At 55.8% G+C, this 24,919-nt stretch overlaps 11 protein-coding genes across 11 annotated transcripts; 7 read left to right on the top strand and 4 right to left on the bottom strand.

Annotated features, from left to right (window-relative positions):
• Positions 1–40: 40 nt before the first annotated feature.
• Positions 41–2,816, top strand: CONPUDRAFT_158222 (MAS20-domain-containing protein; the record flags this gene model as incomplete). The annotated part of the gene is made up of 9 exons (XM_007775267.1): positions 41–167; positions 280–480; positions 562–677; positions 746–1,024; positions 1,294–1,312; positions 1,367–1,506; positions 1,561–2,181; positions 2,240–2,335; positions 2,391–2,816. 9 exons carry the CDS (start codon positions 41–43, stop codon positions 2,814–2,816), a joined length of 2,025 nt encoding a protein of 674 aa, XP_007773457.1.
• Positions 2,817–3,377: 561 nt separating this feature from the next.
• CONPUDRAFT_158221 (DUF498-domain-containing protein) lies at positions 3,378–4,064 on the top strand (the record flags this gene model as incomplete). The annotated part of the gene is made up of 3 exons (XM_007775266.1): positions 3,378–3,642; positions 3,722–3,822; positions 3,963–4,064. 3 exons carry the CDS (start codon positions 3,378–3,380, stop codon positions 4,062–4,064), a joined length of 468 nt encoding a protein of 155 aa, XP_007773456.1.
• Positions 4,065–4,234: 170 nt separating this feature from the next.
• Positions 4,235–4,884, bottom strand: CONPUDRAFT_76596 (uncharacterized protein; the record flags this gene model as incomplete). Its single annotated transcript, XM_007775265.1, has 4 exons — positions 4,235–4,368; positions 4,397–4,459; positions 4,493–4,811; positions 4,882–4,884. 4 exons carry the CDS (start codon positions 4,882–4,884, stop codon positions 4,235–4,237), a joined length of 519 nt encoding a protein of 172 aa, XP_007773455.1.
• Positions 4,885–5,140: 256 nt separating this feature from the next.
• CONPUDRAFT_139630 (NADH dehydrogenase, alpha subcomplex, subunit 8) lies at positions 5,141–6,263 on the top strand. Its single transcript, XM_007775264.1, has 6 exons — positions 5,141–5,156; positions 5,209–5,403; positions 5,595–5,685; positions 5,741–5,813; positions 5,877–5,936; positions 6,000–6,263. The coding sequence occupies exons 2-6, from the start codon at positions 5,244–5,246 to the stop codon at positions 6,087–6,089; spliced, it is 474 nt and encodes a 157-aa protein (XP_007773454.1). The 5' UTR covers positions 5,141–5,156; positions 5,209–5,243; the 3' UTR covers positions 6,090–6,263.
• Positions 6,264–6,363: 100 nt separating this feature from the next.
• CONPUDRAFT_130654 (small secreted protein) lies at positions 6,364–7,091 on the top strand. The gene is made up of 4 exons (XM_007775263.1): positions 6,364–6,413; positions 6,490–6,563; positions 6,706–6,789; positions 6,869–7,091. The coding sequence occupies exons 1-4, from the start codon at positions 6,380–6,382 to the stop codon at positions 6,932–6,934; spliced, it is 258 nt and encodes an 85-aa protein (XP_007773453.1). The 5' UTR covers positions 6,364–6,379; the 3' UTR covers positions 6,935–7,091.
• A 77-nt stretch (positions 7,092–7,168) lies between these two features.
• CONPUDRAFT_64138 (Lipoyltransferase and lipoate-protein ligase) lies at positions 7,169–8,647 on the bottom strand (the record flags this gene model as incomplete). The annotated part of the gene is made up of 7 exons (XM_007775124.1): positions 7,169–7,387; positions 7,440–7,514; positions 7,581–7,649; positions 7,701–7,841; positions 7,890–8,156; positions 8,221–8,383; positions 8,445–8,647. 7 exons carry the CDS (start codon positions 8,645–8,647, stop codon positions 7,169–7,171), a joined length of 1,137 nt encoding a protein of 378 aa, XP_007773314.1.
• Positions 8,648–9,692: 1,045 nt separating this feature from the next.
• Positions 9,693–10,435, top strand: CONPUDRAFT_139628 (uncharacterized protein). Its single transcript, XM_007775262.1, has 2 exons — positions 9,693–9,823; positions 9,883–10,435. The coding sequence occupies exons 1-2, from the start codon at positions 9,777–9,779 to the stop codon at positions 10,061–10,063; spliced, it is 228 nt and encodes a 75-aa protein (XP_007773452.1). The 5' UTR covers positions 9,693–9,776; the 3' UTR covers positions 10,064–10,435.
• A 3,724-nt stretch (positions 10,436–14,159) lies between these two features.
• Positions 14,160–15,621, bottom strand: CONPUDRAFT_130647 (glycoside hydrolase family 53 protein). The gene has a single exon (XM_007775261.1). It carries the CDS (start codon positions 15,361–15,363, stop codon positions 14,185–14,187), a length of 1,179 nt encoding a protein of 392 aa, XP_007773451.1. The 5' UTR covers positions 15,364–15,621; the 3' UTR covers positions 14,160–14,184.
• Positions 15,622–15,803: 182 nt separating this feature from the next.
• On the bottom strand, positions 15,804–18,506 carry CONPUDRAFT_168767 (kinase-like protein; the record flags this gene model as incomplete). The annotated part of the gene is made up of 6 exons (XM_007775260.1): positions 15,804–16,208; positions 16,287–16,392; positions 16,453–16,575; positions 16,656–16,967; positions 17,028–17,123; positions 17,208–18,506. The coding sequence occupies 6 exons, from the start codon at positions 18,504–18,506 to the stop codon at positions 15,934–15,936; spliced, it is 2,211 nt and encodes a 736-aa protein (XP_007773450.1). The 3' UTR covers positions 15,804–15,933.
• A 1,713-nt stretch (positions 18,507–20,219) lies between these two features.
• Positions 20,220–22,418, top strand: CONPUDRAFT_64248 (DUF625-domain-containing protein; the record flags this gene model as incomplete). Its single annotated transcript, XM_007775129.1, has 8 exons — positions 20,220–20,445; positions 20,527–20,649; positions 20,749–20,924; positions 20,982–21,078; positions 21,134–21,211; positions 21,292–21,566; positions 21,834–21,979; positions 22,109–22,418. The coding sequence occupies 8 exons, from the start codon at positions 20,220–20,222 to the stop codon at positions 22,416–22,418; spliced, it is 1,431 nt and encodes a 476-aa protein (XP_007773319.1).
• A 472-nt stretch (positions 22,419–22,890) lies between these two features.
• Positions 22,891–24,433, top strand: CONPUDRAFT_84852 (uncharacterized protein). Its single transcript, XM_007775259.1, has 2 exons — positions 22,891–23,198; positions 23,307–24,433. Exons 1-2 carry the CDS (start codon positions 23,059–23,061, stop codon positions 24,379–24,381), a joined length of 1,215 nt encoding a protein of 404 aa, XP_007773449.1. The 5' UTR covers positions 22,891–23,058; the 3' UTR covers positions 24,382–24,433.
• The last annotated feature ends 486 nt before the right edge of the window (positions 24,434–24,919 follow it).

Genomic DNA, 24,919 nt, shown 5'->3' with positions numbered 1-24,919 from the left:
CACGGTCACAGTCCTCTCCCCGTCCTCACCGTTGCACACAATGTCGACGACGTTTAACCGGAGCACTCTCCTCGCAGCAGGTGCTGTTGCCGCCACTGGTATTGTGGCTTACGCCGTCTATTTCGACTACAAGCGGCGGACAAACAGTGCTTTCCGCAAGCAGCTTCGTAAGTGCAATTCTTCCATTTCTGAACACTTTTGTTCATATAGTACCTTCTCTGTTCCTCGGACGACACCTGAAATCTTGTGTGGCGGCCGTGTTGACGTGCTCTTCAACAGGCAAAGAAAAGAAGCGCGTCGCGAAAACCCAACCAGCACCGTCTGCTGGGGGTGAAGAAGCCGGTGGAGCTAGCGTTGACATCAACGAACTCCGTGGCGCGCTTGAGAAGGTTCGCCAGGAGGAGGTCCCCGTTGACCCGCAGCAGAAGGAGCAGTACTTCATGTCGCAAGTCAGTATGGGTGAACAACTTTGCGCTCAGGGTGCGTTCTCTACTTTAGCCCTTTACGGCACGCGTTCCCTCGGCTGTCGCTGACAATGCGCGTGTTCTTTTGCTGCATCAGGCCCCATGTTCCACCTCCCTGCCGCGATGTGCTTCTACCGCGCCCTGCGCGTGTACCCCGCACCTGTGGAGCTCATCATGATTTATGAGAAGACTGTGCCCCAGCCCGTCTTCCAGGTATGTGACATGTTGCCCCTATTATGGCTTCTTAACGCAGGCGCCTTGCTGACGATTTGGCGCCGTAGATCGTGATGGAATTGACCAATCTGGATGTGAGTGATTCCGGCAATACGTCTTCTGTCTCGGCGGAGGAGAGCGTCGCGCCCACGGCCGAGATCAGCGTCGTGTCGTTGGAGGAGGCCGTTGCTGAGGCGGCCGCTGAAGCTGAGGCTGAGGCTGAGGGCGACCTTGAGGGCGAGCAGGACGACGGCGAGAGGAGCCCAACTCACGGTGGTCCTCCATCTGAGTCAGAGCACTCGGTTAACTCGCAAGAGTGGGACAGGCTCACAGACCCAGGCACGGGTGTGCACACTCCTGCCTTGAGCGAGCCGGAACCGGAGCCAGAGGCATAATGCTTTCTCCTGCCTATCGGTCCACTTAAGCGCCTATGCGCTGTACTAGAGTCGGGCATATACGCCCACACATTTTTCATCACGCTTCACGCATTCTCTACCCTCGCTATCTGTCGCAATGCATGCTCTTTGGGATTCGGATAAAATGCTTATGCTATGTCCATTTATATTGTTGAACTGGTTCTAATGAGTTTTATTTTCATGTGCGCTGCCGTTGATAGGTGCAATCCCGCGTTGAAGGTGAGCAAACCCGCTAGGTGAGTATTAGCGGAAGCTAAAAACTGAGTATCTCAGGTTACTATGACCACTTCCCTCGCAAAGAGATGAACGTCAAAGTCGAGACGAGGGACCTTCCTGATGGCATTGGTAAAACGGTTAAGAAGAAAGTGCTCGTCGCCGCCAAGGACTTCGCCGCTGGTGAAGTCATCTACAAGGTCTGCTCATTGCCTGAGCCCGTCAGTCGCGCTCTCAACCTTTGTACATTATAGGAAGTGCCCGTCGTTGCTGCTCTTGACTTTGATATTGAGGGCAAGGGCACGCATTGCTCGCAGTGCTTCCGCGTCATTGAGGGCGAAGGTACGAAGTCCGCCGTCTCTGCGCGCTTCGGCACCGCCTACTGCTCGCCCAACTGTGCCGAGCGGGCCAAGGCGCAGTCAGACGGCCTTCTCTTCACGCTCGACCCCGTCCTGCCTGCGGCCATGCTGCCCGAGCTCCCGCCCGATGCCACCGAGCAGCGTGACGCTGCCCAAACCGCGTTTATCGCGCAGCTCCGGGAGGCAAGCACGAGTGGCCCCTTGCTCGCCGCGCGCTTCATTGCGCGCCAGGTCAACGCGGAGACAGCCAAGATGCTTCCGGGTGGGATGCTAGATGCGCAGGAGCCGAGCCTCGCAGATGGCGGGGACTACGGGCTGTATGATCACCTTGAGCGCCTGCGCTACCTCGCGGTGGAGGAGGTGCCCGAGGAGAAGCTCAAGGGGGTGCGGGACGTGCTCAAGAACGCGTTGCCTGGTCTCGAGACGTTTGTCACGGACGAGCGGTACGCGACTATGCTGGGCAAGATGGCGTATAACTCGTTCGGTGTTGTGTTTGGCGAGGGACGTGATGGCAAGGTGGGAAGCATAAAGCTACTAATGGACGGAAGGCATCTGACACTCTCTGGACTTGTAGCCTGTTGGTGAGCGTCCTGAAGACCTCGAGCGCACACGTACGCCTGCTGGCACCTCCCGCCAGGTTGGCACTGCTTTCTTCGCTGTGTCAGCTTATGTACGTTGGGTTCATATTTTCTTAAGGGGCAAGAAATTTAATGGTTAAATTATAGCTTTCTCACTCCTGCGCACCCAACGCGCACCCATCCTTCAACGGCACTACCGAGCTCTCCCTCGTCGCTGAACGCGACGTCAAGAAGGGCGACGAGCTCAACGTCTCCTACGTCGACCTTAGCTCCCACGAGGGCGAGACGCCTGCCGAGGCCCGCCGCCGTCGGCGCTTCGAGCTTGCGCGCGGCTGGAAGTTCGCCTGCCCGTGCACGCGCTGCGTTCAGGAGGCGCTGGAAGCCCAGCTGGCCGCTGCTATCGCTGTGGGCGCCGCCAACGAGGCCGCCGGCGAGCCTGCGGCGGGCACCGAGGTCAAGGTCGAGGAAGAGGACCTTGGGCTTGGCGGAGTTGCAGATGCGTCCCAGGTCGAGGATGCTATGCGCCGGACGGAGGAGCGGGAGAAGGAGAAGACTGCTTCGACCTCTGCGTAAAGTAGGGCGGCGTTCATGCATTATCAGCGGGTTTGATTGATGCTGCTCAAAAATGATAGGTTTAGATTGATTGCATAGTATTCTCATAGAGACTTTAATTCTGTTACGCTTTCTGCTACGTCTGCTTTCTTGCCTTGCTACGTTACATTCTGTTTTACATCGTCTTACCTTATGCAAATGCACGACCACACCACTCATGATACCAAAAAAGTTCATGGATTTGTTAGAATTTGTGACAAGGTGATGGACTCGGAACGGAAGTAGTTGTCTGGTGACGTCGTACTAGTTTCGCGACGGGCACTTGGCAAGTCTACAATACTAGCCCACAACCATCCTCTAACATCGACAACTCGCGCAATGTTCCTCGCTGGCTCACAGATGTCTTTCCATCGGTTAACAGCATCATTGCTATTGGCGTCGACTGCACCACGACTTTGCGCATCGAAACGTGCCTTACACTTGCCAGCTCGCCTTTCAATATCGTCGAGCTCTCGTGCCAATTCACCTGCACATCTTCGCGCACCCCAATGCCTTCCTCACCGCAGTGCCCGTGCCCTGCACATGTCCACGCCGCGCAGTAACAGAGCACAAGGGCTGACCAATATGCTCGCGAGCGAAGTGCCGCCCCCCGTGCAAGTTCTCTCCGTCGGTTCGGGCGGGATATCGCTCGCGGACGGGCTCGTCCTGCGCGGGCCCGCCGTCTTCCTCGAGGGGCGCGTCTGGCTTTGGGACGTTCCAGTCTCGAAGAGTCGCACGGGGGAAGCTAGCTGGGAAGGCTGGGACCAGGACTGTTTTAAGCTGTTTGAGGTCGTCGTTCCCAGACCGGGTGAGTACTAGAAGCCTTGCCTTCCGCTTCTTGTTGCGAGTAGAGACATAGGGGAGCTGAAAGGGTTTCTTTGATGTAGAGATATTGATTGTTGGGACGGGGGAGAAGATGTCACTGTTCCCGCCTGTTTTGAGGAAGTATTTGAATGGGCTGGGGATACAAGTGGATGCTATGGACACGGTGCGTCTTTTTCTTTGGTTTCGTAGCTTTGGCTCGCGCACACCCTCTAGGAACATATTTCTTTCTTCAGTAATCCGTTTTCTTTCTTTTTTAATCCCTCCAGAAATTATGAAATGCGATACTGATTGCATACTTCGTAGCGTAATGCATGCTCGACATATAACCTGCTCGCTGAGGAAGGCCGACATGTGGCCGCAGCTGTCCTACCACCTAACCCAGCTGCATGGCGTCGGTCACAATGAATGAGATCACTAGGGTCTCTATTCGCACTATGTCTAAAGCCATAGTACGGCCTCAAAAGCAATATGCAGTGATCGTGGAGGTAGAGACAGGGGCTAATTACATATGCGAGGTATAATGCGATAGACTTGAAGGATACGCTGAGATAGAGTATATGGTATGCATGCGATGTTTATTCTGGAATGGCCTTGCGCTTTCCTTTACTTGCTGGAGGAGAATCACTGGTAGGTGGTGGTGCGCGTCGCGGCTCTTCCTCTTCGTCATCGAGCAGAGAGGGTAGCGTCACTTCGATTGGCTGGAGTTCACCTAAGTTGCATGTTAATTTAGCACATACGCTCATAGCACACGTCATCGGAAGAAGGCCACGCGCGATGCCACCACCAAAAGAGAGGGCAACCTTGAAAGTAGTGTAATCTAAGAGAAGACATACCGTACTCGTCCTTGAACTGCATGTACACGATCTCCCAGTTCGCCAGCACTTCTCGTACACTGCTATCCTCGTCCAACAGGTCGTACGACGCGCTTGAGCTTGAGCTACCCGACTTGGCGCGTGCGCTGCGGCAAAGAACGAAGTCGTCTGTGCTGCTAACGGGTGGAACGTCCGGGCCGTCGTACGCGCCTGACGTGAGCGCGCCGAGGGCTTCCTCCTTGAGAGCAGCGATGGTTGTTCCAGCGGGCACAGTCAAGAATATGGTGAGTTTGTGGGTCTTTAGGAGAAGATGGAGGGATTTGGGTGCGGGTTTAGGTGGCTAGGGGCAAACAGTCAGATTGATCCATGCGAGTGCCTTGCGAAGGAGGTGCAAGGATGAATATGCACACCATGGTGAGTGAAGGTTTACTTGAGTGCAAAGATAGAGAGAATCGAAGTCAGTGGTTGTACAGGTGAGATTTAGAGAGCAGAGAGCAGGTAAAGAACAAGAACGATGTGGAGACGCGTACGATCAGTGAAAGCACGCTAATTTACAGCTGGAGAACGCGTCGCCCCCGTGAGATTTACCTTCCTTATTAGACATACCGTCCAACTCGCTCTCGAATTCGTCCGACCGCAAGGGCTGAGCAAAGTCCGTTCGCGGGTCCTCCAGTCCTTCACGTCAGTCCGTCTGTCTGTCATTTCCTTCTCCTAGCCTGCTGACCTGATTCAATCAGTCCTGCTATCCGAACCTACCGCCTCAGTGACCACCATGACTATCTACCACGCCGGAGACGACTCCCAAGCGCGCCCGTACATCGATCCGACTCCCCTCCCGGACAGCATCCCCAAGGTCCAGGAGATTGGTACTTCAAGCGCACCCCTCAAGAGCGCGGCTTTCTTCATTGGGGCTTATTGCAAGGACTATAATGGTGCGCTACTCTAGTTATCCCGTGTTATGTGCGTTAACAATACCCTTGTTCGGTGTATGGGATTAACCCTTGGTATCTACTTGCTGGATGCTCAAATTACCTCGGCTTTGCAACCCGCCTCTCCTGGCTCTGTGGCAATGCCATCTCGCCCAATTGCCTTTGTGAAATGAATTACTACGGAACGTAAACAGAGGACTTCATGCTTTGCAAGCAGGATGCCAAGGGTGACCCCGGCGCGTGCCTCAAAGAGGGCCGCAAGGTTACTCGCTGCGCGACCGACCTGTACGCTTATTCATATTCAATATTCAGTATCATCTGATAACTAACGGCGCGATAGGATCAACAAAATGCGAGAGAACTGCCTCGAGACGTTCGACAAGCACTGGCAATGCCTCGAGCTTCACAACCAGGTTCGTTTCATGAAGAATGGCACTATTATGGTTTCTGATGGTTATCTCGGTATCCTTCTACAGGAGTACTACGCTTGCCGGAAAGACGAGCGTGCACTGAACAAGTGCATGTTTGAGAAACTTGTGCGTACACTTGCAGACTAGTCTTCTATCTTTACCAGATTGAAACATTCTTCGTTTATGCAGGGTCTTACTAAGACTATTCCTGGGTCGCCAAAGGGCCAGACGCCCATTCATGACGTTGCCAAACCCATTTACACCACTGTCCAGCGGTGAGCTACGAGAGTGGTTCGCCGGCGTCGCTCTCGCATCTTTTATCCAGTATTATGCTGGTCGTATTCCCTGTGCTTTCATGGTAGAAGCTAGATAAATAGAGGAATACATGAACGCATAGCTCCATCTTGCAGAAGCAGTCAAATACATCAGAAACCTTTAGAAAGTAAGAAACCTTGTAGTCGGGCTTATAGACCACTAAAGCCGAGCAAATACGCACAAACATCGTATCGGAAAGCCCGTGGTCACCGCTCAGAACATTCACCTACCCAACACCTTTAGCACAAGTCAAAATGCCCCTTCCCTGGGAGGCCCTCATTCCTTTCGGTATGCTCACAGAATCACCGCCAATCGAACAAGCTACTCATGCATAGTGAACGAACTGGTGTTTCCTGATATACAGGACTGCTCACGACCATGTTCGCCGCGGCGGGCACGCTCTTGAATACGTCCAAGATGGCCCAGAACCAGGGCAAGGTGCGTAATGTTTCCTTACGCGCCATACGCTATACTCAGATGTCTCTCGGAATTCTTCACTCCTTCTGTCTTGCTCCGGTCGCTATAACTGATCCATACTTCTGGCACGTCCTACTCTTGGATCCTCGGGTGCATTTTACAGCGCCCCCGGCATAACCTCGACGCTTGGGATGATATGATGATGGACCGCGACCGCCGACTGACGGGGCATATTCGTGGGCAGAAAGTGCGTTGCTCTCCTGTTGCTTCCTAGAGCCAATATTGACCAGGTCTTCCTTCTGTTTATTCATTGGCTATATCTTCAGTCCGACACAACACCTCCACCAGGATTCGAGACGAGTAGCAAGTGGTACACGGAGAGTGTGGAGTAGAAGGATACTGCTGGTGTCTAGAGGATGTTGTCGTACTCACACATAATGCGTGCTTCACGCGACGCGAGGATTACCTTGCGGTATAGAGTCGCTAGAACTCGCATACGTCCAAGACTTGGAATAGAGCGCAATGTAATTTCAGCTGCGTCGCGAAACCCCATTGTCATTAACCCGTATGATATTAGCATTATGGTATCGTAAGATTAGCTCTAAAAGAGGAGCGAAATGAATACACTAAAGGTTAAGCTTCTCCTTTAGCCAGCTTGCTACCTCTCGAGCGCGTACGTCCTCCTGCTTATCTGTCTCTAGTTCCTTCTGCAAGAATCCGTACTTGGCGCCCACTAAACGCTCGCTCAGCGCGCTGAGTTCCCGAGATAGGTCGGCATCACCACCACGGGCAGGTGTAAAAGCGCACGAGATGATACGGCCGTGTTTCGAACTTATTGTTGCGGACTGCACATCATCAGTATTGAGAAATATTACAGCGTAGAGGTAGGAGACGTACAACGGCACCCCAGGAGAACGAATGTGCTAGGTCGTGGGTGAATTCTGGAGTCTGGCCGTAAGCCCAGTCCCAGCTCTGTCAAGTGAACGTGTAGATATAAGCACGGAGTAGATTTAGAGGGAGGGGCCGCAAGTTACGTACGGGAAGCTCCTCCATTCCTTTACGCACATAATCGAGCTGCGTCTTGGCTCCGTCGTCCACGTACTGAACCTGCGAAATGTCATAAACGAGAGCAACCGCCAGGCAAAAGAAGGGGCATACGTCTTCGTCCATGCCATACTCTCTTCTGAATTCGTCCACCACGGCCTGAACAAACGCGTCGTGTGTCGTCTCAGCGTTTACCTTCGCGAGATTGCACACGGGCGACCGCACGGACGCGACACCTTTCGTCTGTATGCCTTCCTAACTTGTTCGTCAGCGCCATGCTCTATCCGATGAGCTAGGGCAAACACAAACCTTGTCGGGACGCAACAGCGCCCCAAGCGTATCGAGCCTCGTCGAGATAAGCATCGTGCCGTGATGGTACGCGCGGTTGTTCGCGATCTTGTACGCAGAGCCGGAGACCTTCTCGCCCGCGACGGTGATGTCGTTGCGCGTGTTCACGTCCGCGCTGGGTATCCCGAGCGCGCGCACGGCGCGCAGGACGATCTGTGCGGTCATGGTGCGGTCGAACGTCGTCCGGGGGACGTGGATGGAGAAGTTGGTGTTTCCTAAATCCTGCATTTGTTTTGGTCAGTCCAGAAGGCATGGACGAGGGGAGAAGGAGGCTTGCATGGTATACGGTTCCACCGCCGCTGCGTCTGCGGATGAAGGGTATGCCGGTGGCTTGCAAGGCGGGGAAGTTGACCTCTGTCCATGGGTTTTGGTTCCGGCCGATGATGACGCAGGGGGTGTCGCGGTAGAGTAGCAAGAGCGGGCGCGTGTGGGGCGCATGCCGGAAAAGCCTACAGAGCAAATCACAGGGCTTTAGACAAGAAAAGAGGAAAGATTGTGAGAGGAGCATACCAGTCCTCGAAGGAGAGGTTGAAGTAAGGGTCATTGGAGAGGGAGACATAGATTGAGTTTGTCGGCTTGGACTGGTCGCTGAATGTTGCCGCAACTTTGGTGCTCGCTTGTCTTGTTATTGCATAGCATGGGGTACGGTGCAGTGAGGACAGCGTGGAACAAGAGGTCGGAAGGACATGGCGGAGACGGGAGAGGGGTGACATATCCTTCGCGTCCTCGACGCGGGAAAGTAGCTTCTCTCACCTGGACCACCATCACCTCGCGCTCGGCTGAATCTATCACACCTGCTCGCAGCGCTTCCGTCTGGACAACTCCGGTCAGGAAGAAAACGAATGGCCTATAACCACGAAGTGTTGACTGGTGTAGGAATAAGCTTGCTATCATGGAATAGCCAATCATGCCTAGGTCCTTTCCGGTTGATAATCAGCCATCCAGGAGCATGTCCTGGAGCATGCCGGGTGTGCCAGAATTACTGGTGTCGCGTGGTCTCAGCTACCCCCCAGATTTCATGTCGTTCTCGAAGGGTGGCCTTGTTCTGTACATGTTGCTCCAGCCTCTTGGTACACCAATGTATCTTCACCAGCGACGCGTACGCTAGCTACCCGGACGCGCTGAATGGTATCTGCTCCTGACTACGATGACTCAAAGTTCTCAGCTCAGGACCTCACCAGTGCTTGTTGTCTCTCCCAATATTTCTTCTTCGCGCACTGTTCGCCAGCTAGATCCACTGCAGCGTCTCCAGGGTCGGCAGAGGCATCAAGCGTTTCGCTGGACGAACAACGTTGAAGAGGCGTTGAGAAGGCGACGAGTTCTGGGAGGGATGGGATGGACAGCTCAGGCTATACGGGATATAATGACGGTCGCCAAGAACGTACATTGCCATAGCTCGAGGCCACTAGCCCACATCTATAGCTGAAGGAATGCGTCGACGCTGTCATTCAATCATCTTCAACCTCCGAGGTGGCAACGTCCATGTTCAAACCGGACTTTGATGGTACCGTCATGTCTGGCCCTCCTTCACCCACTCTTCGACATTCTGTGCATACAAGACTTTAGTTCGCCAGCAATCATGGCCGGACATATTACTTTCTACGCGGACGTCAGACAATTCGTTGGCTGAAAAAGTTCAACTGATGGAATTTTGGCTGCTGTTATTGAAGTGAACCATCTGGGCGATTATGGCATTTCCATCCATCATGCAATGTGCTCCTAGTTCCACCCTAGGGCTCGGCTGCGCGGGGGGGAAAGATGATTCATGCCTTCCTTTAGTTTCCACCGTGTGCTGGATCTTTCTGTCTCGCCCAGCCATCTACATCACACCTACTTTTGCGCATGAGCAACCACTCAGTCATCAGGCGAATTTCGGTTTTGACTATGACGTGAGTGTCATCTACTACATCACGGACTGAATGAAAACAAACTTACACGGTGGTACCAGGTCGCGTTCTCGATCTGCAGTCTCAGATGTCTATGTCCGATTCATCATACCGGCGGTTCAAATTCAAACATTATTTGCCCCTCATGTTACTAGCAAAAGCGTTAGCGTTGGCCTTGGTGTGCTAACAGGGCTCTCAACCATTACCTCTATGATGGTGTATTTTCGGACTTGGGCAACCTGAACCTCGCATGTCCTCTCGATTCCTCGATTTCCAGCGCGAGAACAAGATGCTTGATCTATGCTACAAGAGTCTTAACTGGAGGGTAGGTGTTCAAAATCTAACTGACGAATGTTCGGACCGTTTGTTCTGGGCCTTTGCCTCGCGAGGTTTTGAATGCGACTATCAATCTGTCCCAGAAAACACTACCAAACCTACTCTCCGCTAGGTTTAAATACTGGCGACATTCTGACCGTCCAGCTCTCTCCAGGAACTATCGATACACACATACACTCTTTTACCAGTCAACAATGATTACCACCGCCTACATCGCTGCAGCTCTCCGTGCCTTCCACGCATTTTATGCGCTGGCGAGGTCCGGCGTCTACACGTCCTCCACCCCCGGTCTACTGGGTCTTCCTGGTGGTCCGTTGTTCTCCAACGCTCTCGCCGAGCTGGCCCCTTCGCTCGGCTTCCGCGCAATCCCGCATGCCCTTGGTCAACGGCTGGCTAGCGGGATGAGGAGCACTCAGCGGTTCATCTCAGAAGTTGCTCACTTCCGATCCTCCCCTCCCGTGGTTCCCTCGCTCAACCTCACTGCACCTCCTACCAATGGTTCGTTCTGGTATGAAGGCGCGTCGGTGAACGGTTCTAATATCTACCCTAAGTTTGGTAAGCATACTTCTCTCTGCTGCTTGACGGCTGCTGACATCTATGTCCTAGGTACCATCCTTTGGACATCGGTCAACGGGACCTTTGAAGAGTCTCAATACTTCCCCGGCTCCTCGTACAATGTATCCGCTATGGCTCAGCCTCTCGTTTGCGAGATTCACGTTCCCGGACTCGCAACGTCGGAGTCTCATGCGGCTCAACCTCAGCCAGTCACCGTCTTCGGTCCTCAGGTTGTCAATGTGGTTCCCTCAAAGTCTTACGCGCTCCCGGAGATCCAAGGCGCCCTGGAGGAGTATAACCAATTCCGTTCGGATGCCAACCCGCTGTTCTTACTGCGCTTCTTCTACCTCGTCCCCACCATCGTCGTGCTCTTGAGAGTCTTAGTAAGCACATTTTACCGCCCCCGGCGTCCGCAGCTAACCAGTCTCGTAGAATGCTCTGCTTAAGCTTCGCTCGGTTGCCAGCAACATCGCCGACCTCGACGCTCATAAAGCTTGCCCTGCCTTGGTTACCCTTGACCAATATCTTCTCGACACCGTCCTCCCTGCCAATGATGCCCCCTTCGAGATGCGTGATACCATGGCTCTCGAATGCCTATTCACGCCCGACATCTGGCTTGCGTTCATCTCGTCCATCCCTGTCCTTCCCGTTAGATCGGCGTGCGGGCTTGAGCACCCTATGCTCAAGATGCTGCCATCGATTGACAACGAAGAAGCGATTGGACAAACAATGGATGCTTGCCTCGGTGCCATCGACATGGAAGAAAGCTTCACCTCCGACATCCGGCCTACGTTCATCACTTCCATCTCTCTCTCCTCTGTAAAATCGGCGTGCGGGCTTGAGCATGTTATGCTCAAGATGCTGCCACCGGTCAACATTGAAGAGACGCTTGGAAACGCGGTGGACCCTTGCCTCCCTGCCATCGACACGGAAGACAGCTTCACATCCGACGTTCAGTTTGCGTTCATCACGTCCATCTCTTTCTCCTCTGTAAAATCGGCGTGCGGGCTTGAGCATGCTATGCTCAAGATGCTGCCACCGGTCAACATTGGAGAGATGCTTGGACACGCAACGGATGGTTGTCTTCCTGCCATCGACACGGAGGAAACTTTCAGGCAGGCTATGCTCGTGGCATTGCCACCGGTCGACGATGAAGAGGTTCTTGGGCACGCGGTAGCTACCCCGCTCCCCGCCATGGACGCAGAAGAGGTTTTCGGCCACGCTATCCTCGTGGCATTACCCCCGGTCGACGATGAAGAAGTTCTTGGGCACGCAGTCGTAACCCCTCTCCCCGCCATCGACTTAGAGGAAGCTTTCGGGCACGCTGTTCTCGTAGCGTTGCCACCAGTTGACGACGACGAAATTTTGGGACATGCGGTCGCTACCCCGCTCCCTGCCATGGACGCAGAAGAGGTGTTTATGCACGCTATCCTCGTAGCATTGCCACCAGTTGACGACGACGAGGTTCTCGGGCACGCGGTCACTATCCCGCTCCCCGCCGTTGACGCAGAAGAGGCTTTCGGGCACGCTCTTCTCGTGGCATTGCCGCCAGTCGACGATGAAGAAATTCTCGGGCATGCGATCGTCACCCCGCTTCCCGCCATCGATGCAGAAGAGGCTTTCGGCCACGCTGTTATCACAGCATTACCCCCCGTCGACGACGACGAAGTCCTCGGGCATGCTGTCCACACTCCACTCCCCGCCATCGATGCAGAGGAAGCCTTTGGGCACGCCATCCTCATAGCATTGCCGCCAGTCGACGATGAAGAAGTTCTCGGGCATGCTGTCCACACTCCGCTCCCCACCATCGACGCAGAAGAGGCTTTCGGGCATGCTATCCTCGTAGCGTTGCCACCTATCGACGACGACGAAGTCCTCGGGCATGCCGTCCATACTCCGCTCCCCGCCATCGACTTAGAAGAGGCTTTCGGGCATGCTCTTCTCGTAGCATTGCCGCCAGTCGACGACGACGAAGTTCTCGGTCATGCGGTCGTTACCCCGCTCCCCGCCATTGACGCAGAGGAAGCTTTTGGGCATGCTATGCTCGTAGCATTGCCGCCAGTCGATGACGACGAGGTTCTCGGGCACGCGGTCGCAACTCCGCTCCCTGATATTGACTTGGACGAAGCGCACGGGCATGCTATTCTCGTAGCATTGCCACCAGTCGACGACGACGAGGTTCTCGGGCACGCGGTCGCAACTCCGCTCCCTGCCATCGACTTAGAAGAGGCTTTCGGCCACGCCATTCTCATAGCATTACCCCCGGTTGACGACGATGAAGTTCTTGGTCACGCACTGAAGACCTGTCTCCCCGCCATCGACTTGGACGAAGCGCACGGGCATGCTATCCTCGTGGCATTACCTCCGGTCGACGATGAAGAAGTTCTCGGACACGCTATTCGTACTCCGCTCCCCACCATCGATGCAGAGGAAGTATTTGGGCACGCTATCTGCAGAGCATTGCCGCCAGTCGATGAAGAAGAAGCTCTCGGGCATGTTGTCAAGGCGCCGCTACCCATCACAAAAGACGAGAGTATTGTGACTTCCGGCAGGCTCGCTCGCGGCCATGTGCTTTCGGACGACGAATACAAGTCTGGACACGGATTCAAGAACGAGTCAGCTGTAGCCGTCTTTGTGGACGACCTGTCCCTGCATGACGCGCTCGGAACGTCTCTCGACATCGACATCCGCCAAGGCAACACCCCTAATCTCCTCACTGCAGTAGACGATAGCGCTCTCACCCACGTCCTTCAGCTTGAGACGTTCTTACCTGGTGCCAATTTGGACGAGCTTCTCTCTCTAGTCGCTCAGATGACTTTCCCTGCCGCCAGTCTGGATGAGCTTCTTGAATGGGTCGGCAAGCCGCTTGGATGGGCCGGTAAGCCACTTGGATGGGCCAGCAAGGTTATTGGGTGGGCCAGCGAGAAAGTACTCCTCCCGGTCGCTTCAGATAACCTCTTCGATTCCATCCCAGATGCGGAGGGTGAGTAACGATCTCTTTGTTGCCAGGGTACCTTCACATTGCTCACGTTTTCGCAGTTGCAGACGTGGATGCATGGATCGCCATGACATCGCTTTCCGACTTCCGGGTGCCACTTGATCCTTCGCCTTCAGCCTCTGTCCTAGCCGCTGGAGGGATGACCTGAGCTCGTGTTGACAATAGGATCTCTGCATCTCTGCGACTGCTGCTCGACGCTATCGCGCTTCCGCGGTGCATGATCGGTTTTCTCGCTGGCTCAAGTCTTCTTTCTGGTTCTGCTCTTATCTGGCACCGACTATTCGACGATATACTGCACGGGAAAACTGCCTTTTCACGCCTGGATCATCCTCGCCTCAACGGAATCTATCGCACATGTTCGCAGCAATTTACTTTGGACAGCAGAAAAAGCTATGACTCCGTAATATAATTAATACTGAGCCTCGGTGTAATAACTATAATTGCCTTGGTCTCCTAATCAAACTGGTTTCTACTCTCAGTCATCTAGGAACATGTCTACACTAGCTCTTGAGTAACTGGTTGTGTCTGATCCCGAATACACTGGCGCAAACAGCGTCGCGTCATTACAATCGCTTCCCAAACTTGTGTCATTCTCAAACGCCGGCTCCCAATACCACACTCCTTGCCCTAACCCATTTGGCACCTCGTTTTTCACGAGTGACACGACATCCTGGACCCACTCTAGCTGGCCCGACACATTGTACGGGATTTGTGGCTCCGAGCTGGGAGGGATTGGGTCGTACTCCCCATTACATACGGCTGGGTAGTCCGTCTCCACGACGTGGATCGGCTTCCCATACGTGTCTGCGATGTAATTGAGGGACGCGTTCAGATTTGTGAACGTCGCCGCGGTCCCGTAAAACGGGTAAAAGCTGAACCCATGCACGTCCCAATCGCTCGTGGACACCCCGTTGGCCACCATCGCCGCAAACCAGCGCTCCTGGATCGTCTGGTTCCAACCGTTGTCGATGTGGATCAGCACCTGCGGCTTCGTCGCGCCCGCGGCCACCGCGTCGTCGACGCCCGCGCGCGCCGACTTCCACAGCGCCGCGAGGCTGGAGAAGTTGGCGACCGTCGCGCTCCACGGCTCGACGTCGACGCTCGCCTGGCCGAGCGGCCAGAGCATCCCGTTGCGGATCTCGTTCCCGAGCGCGACGATGTCGAGCGCCACGCCGGCTTCCGCGAACGCCTGCAGCGTGCTGCCGACGTACGCGCGGAGCGACGCCGCGAGGACGCCGAGGTCCGTCGTGGACCACGCGGCGGGCGTGGGCTGCTTGCTCGGGTCGGCCCAGTCGGACGCGAAGAACATGTCGAGGTAGAGACGGCGGCCTTTGGCCTGCATCGCCTGCGCCCATGCGATGGTGTAGTTCAGCCCGTACGTGTCGGCGCCCTGCGCGGTCGGGTCGACCCAGAGCCGCATCCGCACAGCGTTCATGCCGCCATCGGCGAGGATGTCGTCCGCCGCGCGCGTGGTGTTGTCCTGCGCGGTGTCGACGAAGGTGTATGTCCCGGTGTCCTCGAGCATCTTGAGCGAGGAGAGGTCGTGGCCCTTGTAGAATGAGAGTGGGATGACGGATGCGGCAGGGGATGGAGCTGCGCTGATCACCGCTGCCAACGCGGCAGCGGCGAGAGGCAGGAGCGTACGGTGGCGCATGGTTAATGCTTCAGAGGAAGGAGCTTGGGTAAGAGTCCTGACTGTTAGTGGGCTTTGTACCCATACATTTTTATGAATTCCCGATGTAATATTCCGAGTCAGGGCGCCCGTTTTGTGGAAGTCGATGGGAGCTCTCCTGTATTTCCTCGTGCTCGCTGTTCACGTCGACTTACTTTTATCCGAATGTATGCTGCCTACGTGTCACCTGCTCAGCATCATAGGACTCGTTCACGGTTAATAATGGATTCGTGACCACGGACTAACGCGCAGCGGTCCGGGACAGTTGCGATGTTGCCTGAGAATGGGAACAGGGCGACAATTCTGCAAAGGATATATGATTACCAGAGGTATCACGTTATACAGGAAGTAGGTGAGCGTGGTGGGTCATTACGCATTACGACTTTAAATATAAGATAACCATAAATGTTTGGTTCTGGTTGCTGGCAAGCGTGCAGGAAGGGGAGCAGGACGGATGAGCGTCTCTAGAACTCGCAGAATCACCGTCAAAAGCCGTGGACAAAGAACGAACGAACGAATATCAAAAGAGCGAAAAAATGCTAAACATCAAGCCTAAGATTCGGCAATATGCCAATGACTCGGCTCCGCGCACCAGCACCTGTCGACGTCTCCCTTCGCGAGACAGCTGACGCCGTGCTTCCTGTCGTAGAGCACCCCCGGTGGTGCGACGTACTCGAAGGGCATATCGCGCACGAGCTCCGCGCCGCGGATCTGGCACGCCCTGCGCAAGTGACGGTAGTTCGAGCCGCCGAGCTCTTTGCGGATTTTGTGCAGCGCGGAGCCGACGGGGCGCACAAGGCGGCGGCGGAGACAGGGACGGTATATCGCTGTGTGTGAAATACACGTATTCGGTCAGCAGTGAAGTGCAGCTATTGGGTAGTGCGTAATGCGAGAGAGGGACGTACGATCGTACGCGCGCGCTTTGAGCAGGTTCCAGTCGATATCGGCGAAGTAGGGCATCGTCCGGATTTCGTTCCATTCGGGGCGCAAAGACGGCTCGGGAGCGAGTACCTGCGAAGGTAAATTGGGTTGAAATGGATATCGGATGGATAAATAGTGTAAAACACGAACCCGGAATAACAAGTCTTGAGCATCGCGGTCATGGACAAACTCCTCGACCAATTGTGCCGGCCGTGGTTCGACGGCTGATATCCGTCCTGGATCAAAATACCGGTCGGAGACCTGGAACCAGCTCTGAATTTGAGATAAAAATAAAAATAAAATCAGAATGACCTTTCCTCAATGCAAGCCATAGCAAAAAAATCAAAACATACCCGTCCATCCCCAATAAACATCTCCAAAATCACCAACGCCCACGCATACATATCAACCTTGTGCCCGTACGCGCACCCGTGCGGCCCCGCCTGCCCGAGCTGCTCGGGCGCCATGTACCCGGGCGTGCCGACCGGATACGCAGGGTCGTCGTCGGCGATGCGGATGGCGTCGAGCGGGAGCCAGCGCGCGTGCGTGGACGCAAGCCCGAAGTCGGCGAGGGCGATGTGGCCGCTGGGGCTGATCAGCACGTTTTCGGGCTTGACGTCGCGGTGGACGATGCGTGCTGCGTGCAGAGCCTCGAGAGCTACGAGCTACGGATCGAGTTAGTGAGATGCGATATTAAAAGCTTTGAGAAATGGAGAGAAGCGTACGAGCTCAGCTGCCCATAGCCTGATGAGATATTCCGGGACACGGCAGCGGGGTGTCGAGTGCTGCATCGCCTGGTGGAGATTTTCTGGGTACATTCTCTGCAGAGCACAAAAGAAAGAAAGAAAGTCAGCGCTCTTTTCATCATGATCTAGATCAGCACGTTCAGCACAACCATGACTCACCATGACCATATAGAAACTACCCCGATCCGCAAACGCGCACAGCAGCGGCGCAACGAACGGGCACCCGCCAGCGCCGACTACGTCCTCACTAACGCGCCTGAGCGCCGAGAGCTCCTCGCCGACCCAGCGCACGACACCGCGCAGGCCCGCCTCGAGCGTCTCGTCACTGCCGCCAAAGTGCGGGTGGTTGAAGAGCGTGCCGGCCTTGTCGACGATCTTGATCGCGACCTCGTCGCCGGCGGAGGAGAGGGCGTAGCACACCGCGCCGAAGGAGCCGCGCCCGATTTCTTTGATGAGGTGGAACTGGGTCGTGGTGTGGCCGCTGCCTCCTCCGAGTCGGAATGGGAATGTGAGCGGCTTGCGCGCGAGGATGGAGTCGAGCGTTTCTGGGGGTTTTGTGTCGGTGCGTTTGCCGAAGCTAAAGGAGGAAGCTCGGGTGGGGCATTCGAGGAGGGCGAGTGTTGCTGCTTCCAGCGTGATTTTCGGAGATGGAAGGTGATGAAAGGGGACGATGGTATCGCCGTATCGATAGACGTCCGGTCTGACGTTGTTCATCTCGTTACTGAAGGTGGCATCGGAGGAGAGCAACGAGGTAGAGGGAAATTCGTAATACAGTATATTTTGTGAGTCATCAGACACAGGTGCAGTCGCTTCATCATTTGCGTTAGAGGCCTCGGCTGAGATAGAAGAGTTTGGTACTGATGCTCTAGATGCAAAACCGTCACCACGAGCTGGCCCGTCTGGATCGAGCTTCCACGAAGTCCGGTATTTTAGTTTGGCAAGCCCATGAGATTCATCAGTAGGTGACACATCCTCGGACAACCCGGAGTAGATGGGCAACGCCGCCGCCGATAGACACGAAGGAACGAGCTCCGTTGGAACCAAGCTAGCCATACTAGAGCGTCTCTCGACAGCGTCTCCATCCACGATTTGGTCCCCGAAATACAAAAGTGTTGGAGATCTTGCGTGAGCAGCTAGAGGCGGCACAGCGCTGGAATCACATCTTGCCCGAGATGCCTCAGACGACGTAGGGCAAGCCGGAACATGTGGTGATTGGACGTCGATAGGAGAACCGCCGTACTGCGCCTGGAGCATGCGACATAGAGGATTCGAGCGTCGAATACGTATAGCAAATTGGGCATACGCGGTGTCAGAGGAGATCTTTGCTTCTGTTGCGCGCTGGCAGCCTCGAGAAAGAAACGAGATATCGGTAGAAGTGCCATCCGATTTCGAGCGGGTGGGGTCCGTGTGTCGATTCGTCTGGAAAAGAACCGGGAGGAGACGCTTGAAGAAAGCCATAGCGGTGAGGGATGCCGTAAATTATTTCCGACTCGGGTGACAAGTCATTCAGCTTTTAAGCAAGTGCGGGACACCAGACAGGGTTGAAGCGCGTTGGTGGCTTTCCATGCCACTTTGTGATGCGAAGAAAATAGCGGTCTAGACAAAGCAGAGTTTTGCTTCGACCAAGCGTTTGATACGCGACAGCCGAATCCAGTGGCATTTGTGCTAGTATTTGTGTAGCTTGACCCTGGATTATAATTTTGGTCGGCTGCGAGGTCAATAGAAGAGGATATTTGGGAGCAAGAGAAAGAGGCGCGTAGGGCGTCTACGGGCCGCGGAGAGTTTCCTATCTAGGAAGGTCATGATATGACGGTGGGTGATCTGCCCGCCAGGTAAGTAATGGATCGACGTCCAAGTATCGACATGCCGTCGGGATTGTAGCGCTAGCGGTGACGGAGATGACACGGATCTATTGGAACACACAGCTTTCGGAGGCTGACTGGGCCGGGATAATGCAGATGTGAAAAGCACATGGAAGATCGAGACAACAATGGATCGGTGCCACGTTGCGGCAAAATAAAGGCTAATAACGCGGTCACGCGAAGAAGGTCCTTGCCCTGGATTGCTTTGACCGGGGATGGCAGAGTTTGATAAGCGCAAAGGCAGAGTTGTGCTTGTGCCGGAGCGTGGTGTTGCAAGCTAACATGCTGCGGGTGACGTGTGTGCGCGTGGTGGTGGCACATCAGCGGCCCGGGCTATATTTGACAGACAAAGGCGTAATGAATTGGAGAAAAACATAAATATAGTGCCTGGGATTCGCCATGGGCAATGATGATGCAACACCGTGCCCACGCACTCCAACAAGCAGAATAGGGGATCAGACGGGAAAATGTGTTTGAATGTATGCTGAGGCTGTTTTTGTACACTGTAAAAAGACAAGGGAGAGAAATGACGGAATGGCACGCGAGAAGGGTCAGGAACGGAAGTGGGGCGCATGTTTACCAACTATTTTGTTCCCACGAGCCCTCCGCCGTCACTGTCCAGTCGCGTCCGTCTGAGTCTCGCCGCCCAACGCAAAATTGCAGTCACACTCAGCCAGCTGGCCACACAACAAATCCGTCCGAGACGGCAGAGTCCCCCCTCTCGCTGTCATGAGCGACGCCGACGCTCAGCAGCACACCCCGACCCCCGTCTCCCCAGACCTCGACTCGCTCCCTACCACCACCACAGAGCCACAACACCACAACTTCCTGCAAACCGAACCACTCACCCTCACCCTCGGCCCCTTTCCAACAGACACGGACATCACCCCCACAGATGTGCACGACATCCCCCTTCCCGACCCGACCGACCCAAATGACCCCCTCAATGCCGTCCTTCCATCTGTCACCACCGACGAACCCAAGGACGAGCCCATGGCCGTGCTAGATACCGTCGACCCCTCCGCCACACACGATACATCACAAGAAGCATTGCCAGAACACGATCCAGAGCTAAAAAGAGTCAAGGTGAGCCCGTTTCCATTCCCTTTCTTCAACTCCCCATCCCTGGGCCGGCAAGCCATCCCGTTCCTTTGCCGTGTCCGCGGTTTCGGTTTCGTCCAAGTCAAAATGCCATCACACACCCGTCCTTGTACATGCTGTATGTCTACCCCCGGACAGCAGTGCCAGTTACCCCTTCCATCCCTTTTTTTCCTTTCTTCCTACCACCATCCCCATCTCCATCTTCACCATGCTCGCTTCGGACGACTTTGTGCTGACCGACTACTGTCACGTCTTTGCAAAGGTCTACGAGCTGATAGGCTCTCGCTGGGTCGACCAGGGCACCGCATATTGCCATGGCCAATTCATCGAGGAGACCAACCAAGCGTTCCTCATTGCCCGCGCCGAGGAGGAGTACGAGAGGACGATCCTGTCCACCGCCATTCGATGTAATGATGTATACCAGAGGCAGCAGGGTGCGTGTCGCGTCTCGTCTCGTCCCCACCATGCTTTTGTGCCCTTGCCCCCACTTACCTTCACCCACACCTCCATTCCAGATACTCTCATCGTCTGGACAGAGCCCGATGGCGTCGACTACGCATTAAGCTTCCAGGATGCCGAGGGTTGCGCAGAGGTCTGGAACTTCATAATAGAAGTCCAGCACCACATCAATTCCTCCGGTAAGCTTTCCCGTCTCTTTCAGGAACCCGTATACAGCTTGTGTGTACCCGGAAACGCGATCACACGATGCTCATTCATTCTTCGCGTGCCAGAAGCAGGCGGTTTTGACTCTTCCTCCCCTAACCACGATTCCACGATGACCGCGACTATTCTTCGCACCGGCCATTTACCCATGCCTGAATTGGGAAACGTTGCGGACATCGAGCGTTCCATAAAGGCTCTCGCTCGAGGACAGCACGTCAAGGAGAAGATATGCGACTACATACAGCGTCAGGTGCGCATCCGTCCCTTGTTCCCATCTATCCTATATGTTGAGTCGACAATGCCGCAGGATTATATTAAAGCCATGATCAACGTTCTCAATGTAGCAGAGGATTTAGAGTCTCTGGATAATCTGCATGCACTTTGTAGCCTTATGCAAACAATACGTGAGTTTCGCGTGTTTTTTTGGCGGCAGGAATACTCTGCTAACGTGTTTGACAGTAATGTTAAATGACCATGGCATGTACGAACACATTCTCGACGACGACAAGTTCTTCGGAGTTGTAGGCATGTTAGAATGTGCGTCGTATCTCCCATCATTATCATCATCATGTCCTTAATGTCCCTTACTTAATCTCGGCTACCGCGTCCCCACACAGACGACCCCGAGTTCCCCACACACAAAGCCAACTACCGCGAGTTCCTGCACCTCACCTCGCGCTTCCACCAGCCGATCCCGATCCCGGACGAGTCGATCCAGAAGAAGGTGCACAACACGTACAGGCTGCAGTTCCTCAAGGACGTCGTGCTCGCGCGCGCGCTGGACGACTCGACGTTCAACGTGCTCAACTCGTGCATCATCTTCAACCAGATCGACATCATCACGCACGTGCAGAACGATCCGATGTTCATGCGCGAGATCGTCAGCTTGTATGTGAGCGCGGAGATTCTCGGGAGCGGCCACGGGAACGGGAGCGCGAAGCCGGCTAGTAAGGGCGCGGGCGCGGGCGCGGGCGCGGCGTCGCCGTCTTCGTCGCCGGAGGTGCAGGTGAAGAAGGAGGCGGAGGCGGAGGGCGCTAGCGGCGCGGAGAAGGCCAACGGCTCGGCGATGACGAACGGGAACGGTGTCGCGCACGCTGGCCCCTCGTCACCACCCGACACGCCGTTCACGTTCGGGCCGCCGGCGAACATGTCCGCCGAGGACGTGGCGCTGCGGCGCGAGGTTGTGGTGCTGATCCAGCAGCTGTGCGCGATGGGCAAGAACGTGCAGCTGCCCGCGCGCATGGCGCTCTTCCGGACGCTCGTCGACTGTGGTGTTCTGTTTGCGGTGCAGTGGGCGCTCGGTCTGTCTGAGCGCGGTGAGCCTTCGTCGTCGACACCTCGGGCGAGTAGTTCTGCAAGCAAGAGCGCGATCAAGAGCGAGGACACCGACATCGACGCCGACAAGGCGGCTGCCGCGGCGGAGGCGAAGGCCAGCGTCAACATGGCAGAGGCGAACCTGGTGATGATCAGCACGGCGGGGGAAGTGCTCAGCGCGGTGCTCGAGCACGATCTCGTCGGCGTGCGGAACCACGTACTGAAGCAGGTGCAGGCGGTCGAGAAGGAGAAGCAGGCCGGCCGGAAGGGCGCGGACAAGGCGGAGACGCTGCTCGCGCTCATGTGCCGTGTGCTCGCGGGCAGCCGGGAGCTGGCGGTGCAGAGCCAGGTCGGGGACGCGCTCCGGACGCTGCTGGAGATATCGGTGGGGAACGGGCCTGAGACGCCGGTGAGTACCCGCCCTCTTTGAGTTGTATAGAAAGCATTGTGTTGACCGGCGATGTGGAGGCGGCGATGGGCGCGAAGCTGCTTGCGCGACCCAAGGACGACCCCGCGACGGAGAAGTTCATGGACTACTTTTACAAGAACTGCATCGAGACGCTGTTCAGGCCGTTCGGCGACGTCCCCGAGTTTAAGAAGCTGACGGAGCCGGTGCTGCTGCTGTCGCGCGAGAAGACGAACTTGTACCTGTACCTGTGTGACCTGCTGTGCGGCTTCGCGCAGCAGCACGCGTTCCGCAGCCACTTTTACATTTTGTCGTCGAATATCTCGCTTCGGATAGCGTCCTTGCTGACGGCAAAGGACAAGCATCTGCGTGTCGGTGCGTGTTCAGCTACACAACACATTCTACATACATCGAAGACTAATAAAGCATTGCATCTCCCTCCCCAGCCGCCTTCCGGTTCTTCCGCGTCTGCATCAAGATCAACAACCGGAACCTGCTCGCGCACCTGATGAAGCTGGACGTGTTCCGGCCGATCCTCGAGCTCACCGTCGCGGAGTCGCGGCGGGACAGTCTGCTCTCGGCGTCGTGCCAGGAGTTCTTCGAGCACATGCGGCGAGAAAATATGAAGGAGGTGATCGCGTTCTGCATGGACCGGCACGGCGAGATGCTGCGGCGGCTCGCGGAGACGCCGCTGGGCGGCCCGCGGTTCATGATGTTCGTGCGGAGGCACGAGATGAATGTGGAGCCGCCGCCGCCGCCGTCGGCGCAGGAGGGCGGGGATAAGGGTGGTGTCGGGGAGGACAGGTGCGTTGTTTTTTTGTTCTTGCGTCATCGGTGGTGGCGTTTATTTTTATTCTTATTTTTATTTTTATTTTCGTTAAACTGGCGTTTTTATGTGCGTGTTGTTTACAGGAACGCGAGGGAGCGGGAGGCGAGGAGGGTCGGGCGGGGTATGGACGCGGAGGAGGAGGATTACTTCAATGGCGACGACGAGGACGACGACGGCGACGACGGTGGGCATGTGTCGTACATCTCGCTCCCCGCGCGCGGGCGGCTCACCGCCAGCCCGGGCTCGCCTGGCGCGGGGATTGGGGGTGTCGGCGTGGGCGCGAAGCGTAAACGGCGGGACGCGCTGTCCGGGTCCGGGTCCGGGTCTGGGAACAGGAGCAAGGGCCCAGGGCCGGGGGTGTTCCGGCCGCAGAGCGTGCAGATTCCGAAGCCGCCGCCGCTGGGTGCGCTTGTGGATTACGGAGAGGACGAGGACGACGTGGCGATTGGGCCGCCGACGCCACCGCCGGATACGGAGGGCGAGGCGTCGTCGTCTGCGGATGAGGGGGAGGGCGGGCCGAGGACGGCTGCGGATCCCGGGGCGGGGGCGGAGGCGAGGACGGAGAGTTTGGGATTGAAGTCGGGTGGGGGCGTGCCACCGAGTCCGAGGCTGGCCCATGCGGGTCTGCCGCAGCGGCCGCGGCAGCTCAAGCGGGAGGGAGGGGAGGAGGACGGGATGGAGAAGATGGTGACGTCGCCGCCTACGCAGCCGATCGATATCTCGAAGCTCGCGACGGCGAAGGCGGGGGCGGGGGCGGGGGGAGTCCAGGAGCTGGGGTCGCCGCCGAAGCTGAGCGAGAAGCGGCGGCGAGAAGAGGACGAGGAGGACGAGATGGAGCGGCTTGTGAGTCGGGCGAAGAAGGTGCCGTCGGGGCATGATTCGGGCGCGCCCAAGTCGAAGCGCCACGGGGAGAGCCCGTCGTCGACGCCACCACCACCACCACCACCACCGACGCCAGTGGCAGCAGCAACGGTGACGGAAGGCGGGAAAGGTGCAGGCGGGGGCGGAGAAGGTGGAAAAGGGCGGGCAAAGTCACAAGCGGGGGTGATGAAGACGGGGGACGATCCGCCGGTGAAGAAGATCAAGCTCGCGCTGCGGTCTGCGCTGGGCGGGGGGCGGCCGTCGACGCCGGGTGCGAAGGACGGGGATACGGGGTAACACTCATTATTAAGTACAGCGATCTCGGGGACTCTGAGCTAGGCGGGGGAGGTGGTGTATACGTACTAACTTAGTTTTACTAGTCTTTACTGCAAGTGCTGATTTTTTCTTTCTGTTTTTTCTTTCTGTTTCGTTAGTGCTACTTAGTAGTTATAAAGCGTATGCGTCGTTCAACTTTGTGTGATTGTGCGAGGTCTGGGAAGCAGACTCATACTGAATGTTATTCATGTAAGTATTTTACAGTATCACTGCAGCCCTTGCAAGCACTTGGTTCTCGTACGAAACAGAACGATAGCAGCTCACTAATGCGCATCGTCAATCAGACAACTGGGTGTACGTAGCCTTAAGATGGGACAGATTATCGCATCAGCAGTCTCATCGCAGGATACATGGTATGATAAAGCTACGGTTGACGTTGACCTTGGATGTCTATATAGGTAGTAGAACTTCGCCGTTCTGCTATCGCAGAAGACTACGGAAGTGTGCGTGACAGGGAAACGGGCAGGGAGGTGGAAGTGGTGCGTGTTTGGACGTTGTC

The sequence above is a fragment of the Coniophora puteana genome (genome assembly GCF_000271625.1).
Source record: "Coniophora puteana RWD-64-598 SS2 unplaced genomic scaffold CONPUscaffold_14, whole genome shotgun sequence".
Taxonomy (NCBI): domain Eukaryota; kingdom Fungi; phylum Basidiomycota; class Agaricomycetes; order Boletales; family Coniophoraceae; genus Coniophora; species Coniophora puteana.
This window is presented reverse-complemented; position numbering and strand designations above follow the sequence as displayed.